Source organism: Danio aesculapii, chromosome 11 (assembly GCF_903798145.1).
Source record: "Danio aesculapii chromosome 11, fDanAes4.1, whole genome shotgun sequence".
Taxonomy (NCBI): domain Eukaryota; kingdom Metazoa; phylum Chordata; class Actinopteri; order Cypriniformes; family Danionidae; genus Danio; species Danio aesculapii.
The window spans coordinates 40886485-40898621 of record NC_079445.1 but is presented as its reverse complement, the minus strand read 5'-3'; the positions used below and the strand labels follow the sequence as shown (position 1 = coordinate 40898621).

The window sequence follows — 12137 nt, the reverse complement described above, 5'->3', positions numbered from 1 at the left end:
GTTGCGTTCTGGCGGAGCAATGGAGGGACGCACAAGAAACTGGAGCAAGTGATTAAACATAAACGTAAACATCAAGTAAGTAGTGATTTTATAAACACTTCAAGCGAACGAAAGCGGTTTATAGTTATAAAAGTGCAGTCATGTTGAAGAGATGTTCATAAAGGGAGACGCGCAACGTTTACGGTTTGTGATTGACGTTAGCTTCTATGTTTTAAAGTATACCGAGTGCATAATGCACTATTTATGCATTATATATATCAATACTTATCAGTACTCAGCTCTGATACAGTCGATATTTAGTATTCTGGTTGTTTGTTGCTCGTCGTAAACGTCTCGTTGGCTTATGTTTACAGCGCATGCGCATTGCCTAATAGATTTAAATACTGAATTATACATTTCATATCTTATTTTAATGTTTATAAGTATGGTAATGTTGGCGTGTATTTTTGATGTGCTCGTTGCAGGTAAAGGCCTTTAAATAATATCTGTCTCAACGCGAACTCGTGTCCGTGCATGTGCACGGCGGAGGCGCGCGTCAGTGTCACAGATAACATTCTGTGGGTTTGTTATGAATGTTGGAAATAGATTTTTATTCTCCCTGTGCATCCTAAAGAAGTTTTAAAGAGACAAGGCTGAGATCTGAGTGATGGCTTCAGGTTCTATAGTTGTTTTGCTCATATAGTGTTGAAACATTATGGATGGGATCTAGAATAAGATAGCATGAAGTGTTTTAATGACTTCCTAATAATTAAAGTTTAATGAATAAGCCTGTTTTATAAATGATATAGTTTATTGTTGAACTTTTTGATGGGCTATTGTGAACAATATCTGAGATGAAGTTAGTGAATGGATTAAGAATTTAATTTAAATGTTTATTTCTATAGCGCTTTTACAATGTGTCAAAGCAGCTTAACATAGAAGTTCTAGTACACTAAAACTGTGTCAGTCCAGTTTTCAGAGCTAAAGTTCAGTTCAGTGTGGTTTAATTTTCCAAACACTGAAGAGCATCGATGTGCAACTCCAAGTCCCAAACCAAGCAAGCCAGTGGCGACAGTAGCGAGGAACAGTGGTGTAGTCCTAAAAAAAATAGGTGGTGTACTATTACCCACCCAATCCAAATTTTAAAAGTAGGCAAACAAACGACGAAAGTCAATGTATCTTTGATTCATTTCATATATATATATATATATATATATATATATATATATATATATACACACACTGCACAGCTGTGGTTTGCTGAATAGCTAAAAAACGAGTTCAGGAGCGGGATTCTGCCACCGTTTTTATATAAAATTTAAAGGGGACTGAGGCGATCATTTAGTAGTGTATAGGTAATTGCAAAAGTGTTAGGGAGGCTGAATGGAAATATAGGAGGGCTAAAGCAACGCCCATGCTGTTTTATAATTTTACTTGAACGTTTCAGCGACACATCATTCAGCTGATTTGTTGTGATCTTCGAAAAACTCAAATACTCAATACACAAAAATTAGGGAAGTCTAATCACCAAAAACAAGTGAGTATACCGAGAGTATGATCCTCAGAAGTCGTAATACCCAAACAGCTCGTGGAAAAAAGTAGGCAAACTGAGTATACATGCGTATAGCAAGGACTACACCACTGACGAGGAACAAACTTCACCAATTGACTAAAGTAAAGGGAAAAAACCTCGAGAGAAACCAGGTTCAGTTGGGCATGACCATTTCTCCATCAGAATTAGTCAGTCAATGAAATGTGCAATCAACTTTGTGGATTTTTCTACCACTAGTGCTCACGCCGAGCAGGATAACTGGTAATATAGCCAACTTTGCAACAGATGCAATTTTTAATAATAATTTTAGTGAAATTGCACTTTACTATAGTGATTATGATGCTATACATCATCTCAGAATTGGCCAAATTTAACATCCAAACAAGTTAATGCTGGAAATAGCAGGAAAATTAGAATTTTATTACTTGGAAATTTCACCATGATTTCTATATGATGGTGATCTATGCATGAGTGTAGGCATGTGCAGGTATCACATTTTCATGCTGCGATTAATTGATTGAGCTTTTATCACGGTATACGGTATTATCACGATATTGTAATTTTACAAGAGAAACAGGTAAAAAAACACAAAAAAACTTCAGTTTCGTCAACTTAGTAACTTTAATACTTTTTAATTAACTAAAAGTACTTCAAACATTTAAATACAAATAAATATAAATAAAACAATACACAATATAAAAGTAAACTTGAGCAATTATATCAAAGTGAATGTGCAAAGGGAAACCGTCTTCGATCAGCAATCCCTCTGCATTTTTTTGGAACCCAAAATATTTCCAAACCTCTGACTTTACCCTTTTTGAAGGGGGATAAATTGTCGGCAGCGTTCCTCCTTCCGCCATGCTTCTTCTTCGTGTGAGGATTAGAGAGCGGTGGCAGCGGCGGCGCACACTGTGTGCACACAATGCTTCTACATGTGGGGATTGTTTACATCAGAGTGCGCATCAGTTCTGCGCAGCATATACGCAGTGTTTCTTCAAGCGGTTGATGGAAAATAAGCTAAGGCGCGTTCTAAGAATATAAATTCGGATCTATTATTTTTCACGGTATTTTGAAGTGCCCGCGATAACAATATCGTGCATATTCATTACCGTGATTTATCGCATTACCGAATACCGGCACAAGCCTACATGAGTGTGTTGAGTGATTTCTTTTAACCACAAAGAATTGTGACGTCAGCTATCTGAGTGTCGTAGACGTTAGTTAGATCATTTAAAAAATATTTTAAATGTGTGTGTGCGCAGTTTGTTTGATGGAAAAAAGCATTCCGAAGTCATATCCCAACTTATCATGTGTTTGCACTTGGCACATATGTTTCAATTAAAGGTATAGTTCATGCAAAAATTGCCTCACAGTCAAGTGCTTAATGATTTTTTACAACTATTAAACACAAAGGAAGATATTTTAGTAGAAAGCTGAAAACCAGTAACCATTGACATACACAGTAGGAAAACAAATCCTATGGAAGTCAATGGTCACCTGTTTCCAACTTTCTTCCGTATATCCTCTTTTGTGTAAATGATGAAAGAATCTTCAGATATGTGTGAACTATCCCTTTAAAATACAATCTTTTGCAGTTTATTTGTTATTGTGGCTCATTTAAAAAGATGCGGTGTGCACCAAGCAAGTAGACTGAGACTGTTAAAAAGGTGGATCTGTCTGCTTACAAACACACATTGCTGGGATTCGACTGAAATCTGAACAAAATCCCAACAAATCAAAAACAGGAAATGATGTCACAAAAAAGCAATGACAATCATCAAGCATAGATTTTTCTTATTACAGTGTAGTACAGTGGTTTATCGGATCTTAGTTTGTATATTTTGACAGTTTTACTCAAAGTTATTTTTATAAGCACATAACACACACACAATGTTTTAAACTTCTGATAAGTTCCGTCACAAAATATACAAAATATACACAAAATATAGCTTTTTTTATGAAATATTTGGTCTTATAAATCCAAGCATGTATTGTTTTATTTTTTGAGAACCAAACTGTAAGTGCAAACTGATCACCTTCATCATATATTGTTTTCACTGAGAAAAAAACTTCATTCATTCATTCATTCTCTTTTCAACTTAGTCCCTTTATTCATCAGCGGTCGCCACAGCGGAATGAACCGCCAACTTATCCGGCATTTGTTTTACACAGCATATGCCCTTCCAGCTGCAACCCAGTACTGGGAAACATCCATACACACTCATACACTACGGCCAATTTAGTTTATCTAATTCACCAAAGCGGATGTGTTTGGACTGTAGGGGAAACCGGAGCACTCGGAAGAAAACCCACACCAACACCAGGAGAACAGGCAGACACAGAAATACCAACTGACCCAGCCAAGGCTCGAACCAGTAAAGTCTAGATCGGATATGCGTCCGGCCGGAAGTGTGATATGCACATTAATAAAGCAGCATTTTTTTATGACACTGTATAACATTAATTAATATTTTTACAGTACTGTGATGGTTGGGTTTAGGGTTGGGGTGGGTGTAGGCATTAAAAAATACAATTTATTGGGCAATTTAATAGATAGCATAAATAATACTCTGTACAACTACTGTTTTTATGTTACTATGATGGTTGGGTAATTCTCATTAACTTCCGTCCGCAAACGTAACCGATCTATCAACAACGTTCGAACCAGCAACCTTCTTGCTGTAAGGCGACAGTGCTAACCACCGAGCCACCGTGTCGCCCATAAAACAGTAATTTGATTGTTTAAATGTCAACCTGAGATGTGAGTCTGCAGCAGATCTTAAAAACTTGTTTAAAACTGCTATAAATCTATAAATCTTTTTTTGTCGGTATTTTTTAAAAAATTTTTATTAAAGGGATAGTTCACCCAGAAATGAAAATTCATTAATCATTTACTTTCCCTCCTGTGGTTTTAAACCTTTATGAGTTTATTTCTTCTGTTGAACACAAAATAACATATTGTGAAGAATGCTGATTGGCACATTGTCTAGAAATACCCATAAAAAATATTATAGAAGTTGATGTCTCCCAGTAACCAGCATCTTTCAAAATATCTTTGAGTAAATGATATCTGTCTGTCTGTCTGTCTGTCTATCTATCTATCTGTCCGTCCGTCCGTCCGTCCGTCCGTCCGTCCGTCCGTCCGTCCGTCCGTCCGTCCGTCCGTCCGTCCGTCCGTCCGTCCGTCCGTCCATCCATCCATCCATCCATCCATCCATCCATCCATCTATCTATCTATCTATCTATCCATCTATCCATCTATCTATCTATCTATCTATCTATCTATCTATCTATCTATCTATCTATCTATCTATCTATCTATCTATCTATCTATATCCATCCATCCAATTCAATAATTGCTTTATTGGCATGACAAATGTATTGCCGAAGTTGTTCTAAAGTTTACATAAATAATAACATGCATATTTAATAAAAAAACACAGTAAATAGTAGTACTAAAAAAAGAGAGAGAAGGTGATATTTATATATAATAATTAAAATATCAACAATACATCATATTATTCAATATATCATACTGTTATTCAATATATCATATTATTATTCAATATATCATACTGTTATTCAATATATCATATTATTATTCAATATATCATACTGTTATTCAATATATCATATTATTATTCAATATATCATACTGTTATTCAATATATCATATTATTATTCAATATATCATACTGTTATTCAATATATCATATTATTATTCAATATATCATACTGTTATTCAATATATCATATTATTTAATATATCATATTATTCATACAAATCAATATAAAAATAATAATAGATCAGAATAAACTGTACATTTAACAATCAACATTTTAGCTTAAAACAGTAATAAAAACGATAATAATCAGTATGTTTACAAAATAATTTATTTATAATAACCTATCCATCTGAAATAAACTGAGTAAATGATGACCGAATTTTTTATTCTTGGGTGAACTATCATTTTAGAAACAAACCAAAAAATGTGAACAATAGTAATAATAATCAAACAAACCATTAACAGGACATTTAATTGTATTATTTAGATGTGGTGTGCACCAAACATGTATACTGAGACCATTTGAAAAGATGAATCTGTGTGCTTCCAAACAAACTTCGCTGTTATTCGACTGTAGTGTGAACACAATCCAAACAAAACAAAAACATCTAAACAAAAACATCAAACAAGACATTTAATAACTGTAAGACATGTATTAATAACTAACTCTAAGAGTTTCACTGAATGTCCTGCAGCCTGAAGGCACATACGCGTTGTGTTTTTTTTATTGTGTGAAAAAAGTCAGTCAATAGCTTGTAAAGATAAATGTAGCGCTTTATTGTTGACAGTAGAATGCAGAATCCATAAAGATCCTTATTACCGAACACCCAATCCATTATAGAACAGACAAGAGACATGATAAAGAAGCTCTGCGGTATAATTAAGCGCATGCTTATACGTGTGCAGCATTATATAATCACACAAGTTATTACACATATTTAGCATCAATTCCCTCCCTCTTCTGTGAAATGCTCTTTCTGTTTGACTTTAATTTAGCTTGTCCCAAATAGATGTTTCGCATTTATGTTCATATTTCCTACAATCCACTCAGGGTTATTTGCTGTTTGCACTTTAGATGTTCAGTTCTGTAGGAAGGTTTATGCACTGTGTCTTAAAATAACCCAGTTTTTTTTATCAAGTGCATTTAGTAGTTTGTGTTTAATACCTGACCCAGTGCTATTGTGACATGGCCTATTTTGAGAAAGACTACGTCAGAGTCGCTGGACAAACAGCAGCAGTCATTACACAGACAGGTCACAAACTAGAATATAGAACGCTCAGAGACGTCAGCCAGACATTAGCCCAGACTAAAAATAAGAATACATGAAAATCACTTTCGTAAATAATTGTGAAGGACATCCAAACATGACATTTTGATGTAGAAAAGCTGAAACCAAAATTCTGTCAATAATGTTTAATTTGCATATTACATCATCACTGTATCATACTTAAAGGGCACAAAGTTTACCTCTTTTTTATGGTTTAATATTAATATTATGGTTCTTCTGAGTGTGCCAGTTTAGGTTCAGTTTAAAACACAATTCAGATTTGTTTATTATGATGTGTTAAAAAGTGTTATGTTGGGGGCGTGTCCACAGTTCGCTGATTTATGGGTGTGTTGCTTCACATGTAAATTAGTTTCGGCTTCCCGCCAACGTACCAAGGGGGCGGGGCCATGAGCTCACCCGCTCTGCGTTTGCAACAGAGTCTGACAGGCAGACTGCGAGAAGGAGCTGGAGAGGTTCAGCATTCAGTCGTACATGTACGACTCGGACACAGACCAAGCAGAGAGTCCAAAATCATTTGTGTCTTTGTACAGTTTTACAGCCAACTGTGTGTTAGTTTCAAGTGCCGAGCTTGTACACAGAAACTAATAACCACGCACACTGAATTAACTTTGACTGAGGCACCGGATGTGCCGCTCGAAGCCGCGACACGGCACACCAGACACTCTCTGTGGCGCACCAGAAACATGAAGTGTCCCGAATCGTCGCGCCATGCATTTTTGAATTCTAAACATAGGTTTCTGCAGCGGTCCGCAGCGCCCAGCCGTCGACTTGAGTGTACCCTGATAGAAACCGATGTTTAGAATTCTAAAACGCATGCTAGTTAAGATCACAGGGAGCTTCTGGGATTGCGAGAAATGCAAACGGCTGAAGTATAAGGTAGACTCGATGAGAAGTACACATGTCTGCAAACCTACCTAAAGATACAACCAATAATTCCGATTAGAGCGATAATGTGGAGAATATTGATCTTGTGTTGAGCCCAATGAGCCTTGCATCTAAAAATAGAGCTAGCGTGTTGCTTTAGTGATATCGCTTCGACTCACGCTGAAAATGGCGGACGTGAATCAACAAACTGAGGATATGATGACGCGCCGGTCAATCAATATTGGTGGGCGGGGGGACCGCTCTCCTACGTAAAGTTGCGGTCGGTTTGAAAACAGCTCCAATTGGTCCACCGTTTATTATGCTGTTAAATTGAAAAAAAAAGCACTGGGTGTGTTTATATCACCCCAATATGACGATCTATACACCATACACGCACATATGTCTGTCCAAACAGCTTGAAAAGTAGATTTTTTACCATAGGTGCCCTTTAACTCAAACAGGGATATTTTTGCTTTCCCGACTCAATTAAATGAAAGTATTTGTAACTGCGTTCTAATAGGCTTTATCTCACATTAAATGCTTTCGGTCTTTCAATATTTGTTTTGTTGTTGTTGATGTAAATTTCGAAGCCCTTCCACTTCACATTCTGTTTCAAGGGCCAAGGGGAAGGGGTACAAAAATAGAATTGGGATTGAACCTAAGAGTTTTTTCTTAAAACAAGCAAATTGATCTGCCAGTGCAGCAAGTAAAATTAGTTTTTGCTTTGAAATGTAGATATTTGGACTAGAAACTAGACAAGAAAAAAATGAAGACGATTTTTTTTAAATTGTATAAATTCCATATAAACACAGTGATTAAATACAATTCTGTAGCTCCTGGGCAACTGTAATCCAGGCTCAACATTGCATATCTTGCGATGTGACTATTGCAGATGCGCACATTGCGATATCGATGCTGAAACTACATATTGTGCAACCCTAATATAGCAGTACATTTTCATAGTTTACCTGCTTATCTTCTGCAGGACTTTCAATGGAAGACTCTACATAAGCACCAGTAAAACGCCGTCTTCATCATCCTGATGGATTTCTCCATAGACTGTCACTGTTAATGTTTACATCAGCAGCAGATCGTCTGGATTGTGAATCAGATCTTCAGTAGAGGAGGACATCTCACAGGGAATGCCGGGAGGAGACGGCTTTCCTGATGGAGAGCAGGAGAACTCTTCTCCAGGCCCAGACATACAAACGGGCCAGACGGACCAAACCAGCAGCGGCCAAGAGCCCGGGACCAGCGGGAACATTTCCGCTTCTGGAGAGGAGGAAGAGACGGAGGAGCAGATAGGAAGGAGGAGCAGCGGATGTGAAGAGAGCGGAGGAGAGCAGACGCATGAGGATGTGGACATGAACAGCACTCACACCTCCAGCAGCGGAAACGACAGCATTCATCATCATCACCACCATCATCATCATCATCGTCGTCACCATCATCATCATCATCATTCCTCCTCCAACTGCAGCCCTGGCAGCACCACAGGATCAGGGAGCACTAAGAGGTACAGCAAACACTAATGTTAAAGGTGCAATTAATCGGTGCTGAATATTAAAAAACATCCATTTGCCCCTAAACGTTCGCGAGTTGTTACATATTGAGTAACTTTATTTTGACAATGCTGGTGTGTATTGTTCCTGTGTGTTGTGTCCTCTATTATCTGTCAGCATACTTAAAGGTGCTGTATTAGAGGTAGGGTTGGGCCGATAGACGATGCCATTGCCGATAAACTTCACGCCCCACATTTATATTGATATATAACTTATTATTTGCATGTAATCTTAATAGCAATAACAGTCTTTTTATGAACTGTGTTAAATTGTACATATAGCTGCCGCTTGCATGGCTGACAGCATCGTGAGGATTAAATGAAGGATTATACATTACCTCTCGTGCGTAAACTGTGTAGATTCAGTGGCAAACGCTGTTACCTGCAAACCCCGTCCCACAGACTTTCCAGTGAATGGCTTTAGTTATTTTCATAGCGGACTTGAAGCGAATGGAAGTTTTTTATCCACTCTTGGAAAAGTGTAAATGGTGGATTAACTTTCAGCACATGATCACTAATAAGATGCCATTATTAGTAACTTTAGGTGGTTTCTAAAACAAAATCTGTCAGTGTTGTTTTCATTCTCTCATCTTCAGCGCTTCACGTTTTCGGGTTGTAGTTCCTATCATCTGAAGGCAGGGAGGCACTGACTGAGTGATTGACAGCTGATATTAACCAATCCATTCGCGTTCAGTTCTAGAGCAGTGAGCCAATAAGAAGAGCGCGAAGGCGGGGCAAGAATTGTGGGCTTTTTTTTACTTCAGCAAGTTCACAAAACAACTGTTTTAATCTGTTCCTGAGTGCTGCGTTTGGCGTTTTTAGGTGCAAAGATGTTCTGCATAAATGTCTCCTAAATCCGCGTACACGGTGAGGTTTTTGCAGTGAAAACAGGTCGCACGGCAACAATTTATGCACTCGCACAAATGCTTCCAAATATATTTTTAGGTCGCATAGATAAATTTTGGGCGCATATGTGACCAAAACGGTCGAGCCCAAGCATCTTTACTTGATATTATTTCCTCATAATAATAAAATAAAGACGTTATCATCAATTACAATACAAATTGAAGTGAATTCTAAACGAACGGCGGCGCAACGCAACGTGACTGTTTAGACTCACACTGACACAAGGAGTCATGGTCGTTTAATGACAGCAGTAAATAACTGAACAACTGTTTGAACTGTACAACCGTTTGTAAATTATAAATAACATTTATTTTATATCTTTTTTTTATTCACAAAGTGTGCAGCTTTTGTCACCGCAATGTATCTTTATGGGTTTCTGGAAGAACATTTCCTGAGCCTCTTGGTATGGAAAGTCAGAAATGTCTGGCCCATTTATTAAACACTTCTCTTATAAGAATTTAGATGTGAACATGTCATGGCCAGAAGCAGCTTTACAGAAAATAATTCATCCATTCAATTTACTGAGCTCAGTACCTTATTTATCAGGGGTCACCAAAGCAGAATGAACCGCCACAGAAAAATGACAAACAATGCAATTTGGAAACATTGCAAATGATGAAAGATAAAAATTAGTTAAAATGCACATGTATAAATCTAATGCTTGATTACTAAAAGGAAATAGGCCTATAAACTACTTCTTATAGCAATGAGTGTATTACAACAAGTTATATTATTAAATATTTATGTTTTAAAACAGTTTTATCTAATAATTCCAGCCAGCTTTTAGTGGACTTGCAATATTGTCAAAACACAGAACTTTCAGATCTTAAATGTAAAAAGGCCTAAATACATGCAGGACCATTCAGATGTTTTGCTCATCTCCAACTATTGACAGCAGATCTCTCAATGAGAGAGAGAGGGATTTGCACTCGCGACATCTTTACTGCTCTATTCATTTAACCTAACAAATGTAATGCTTAGACCATAATTGCTCCTCTCACAATCTGTTCTCTTTCTCATTCACCCTCGTTGCCATGATTTCTGGGTTTTTTTAATAAATTTTGAGGGATCACGGAGCTTCTGGGAGAGGTCATAACTAGACACTAGATAGAGGAGCATGGGATGTGCACGACGTATCTGAAGAGCGGGGAGGGATGCGGGACGTATTTGAGGACAGGGCGGGAGATGCGCAATTTCCGGGGGGAAATTATCGTTTGTTTGCGGGCATCCAGGAGACGGGAGTCTCTATGCATTTGCGGGAGACTCTCGGAGCTTCCGGGAGACTTGGGATGTCTGCATCTGCATATGTTTTAGCTGCTGTGACGCGAGCACAGAACAGAAACGACATGCTGTTGTGTAAATAAGATATTACACATGGCTGTTTAGCTTGTTTATTTAAAAAAGTTGTGATCTGGCGCTATAAAGATAATACAACTAATGTGACTTCAAGGGGGACTTCAATGTGACTAATGTGACTTCAAGCCATTGGGAGGGCGGGGCGCCCCCCTAATATAATGGTAGGGGAAACACTGATATTTTATATTTGTATATTATTTGTAATACAAACTTGTCCTTTAATACAAACAGTCAGATATATAAACTATGCCTTTAAAAACTCAAGTACATACACAGCATTTATAGAAAATAAACAAATATAAGTATCCCGCTTGATTTCTGGACCTTGTCTAGTGAATTCTTTCTTACACGCCTTTGACTGGTCACTCGCTCAACAGAAAGGGCTGCGATTGGTTATAGCACTCTGTCGCTGTTCAACCCAGTGTTGACAACTTTGCAACTTGTTGTTATTTAGCAAATTCTCATACTATCCTAGCAACTGTTTTTTCAAAAAGCACCTAACAACAAATTTAGCTATTTTTAACATTCATTTGGCTACTTTTAGCAACTTTTAAAAAGTGACTCCAAAGAGCAGCGGCTGCAGGCTTCACTCAACAACCACTTGAACTTGAGTGCGCTGAAACAAACCTTAGCCTAAAACAACAAACACACATGTGGCCTTAGTCATTTGAACAAACTGCGACATTTATTTGAAGATGTTTATGTGTTATGCCTGTAAGAGCTCAGTTCTTAAGTGTTGTTTATGGACACATGAATCTGTTGTGTTGTGTGTAATATTAGACGTCTGATTAAATCAGGTTCTTCTTCCTCTCTTTGTGTTTTTAGCTCAAAATCAGCCACTGGTTCCTCGTCCTCCAGCTTTCACAGCACTCATCACACAGAATGCGGGTAATCTAATGTCATGTTTGCACAACAACTCTGTTATTATGATACAGTAACACAACACAAGTTTGTTTTTGATGGTGTGCATTAATATCAAGAGTCAACCGGGGTTATGTAATCTATTTGGACACTTATACACTACCTAACAAAAGTCTTGTCGTCGATCCCAGTTAATAAGAGCA

The 12137-nt window shown here is 37.5% G+C and overlaps 1 protein-coding gene across 1 annotated transcript in view; it reads left to right on the top strand.

The window, feature by feature from the left end:
- The window catches only part of per3 (period circadian clock 3), a 20191-nt gene continuing 8054 nt past the window's right edge, over nt 1–12137 (top strand). Inside the window, exons 1-3 of the mRNA XM_056468305.1 lie at nt 1–75; nt 8236–8766; nt 11899–11961. Coding sequence (XP_056324280.1) covers nt 8393–8766; nt 11899–11961 — 437 coding nt within the window. The 5' untranslated portion in view covers nt 1–75; nt 8236–8392. The remainder of the gene's footprint in view (nt 76–8235; nt 8767–11898; nt 11962–12137) is intronic.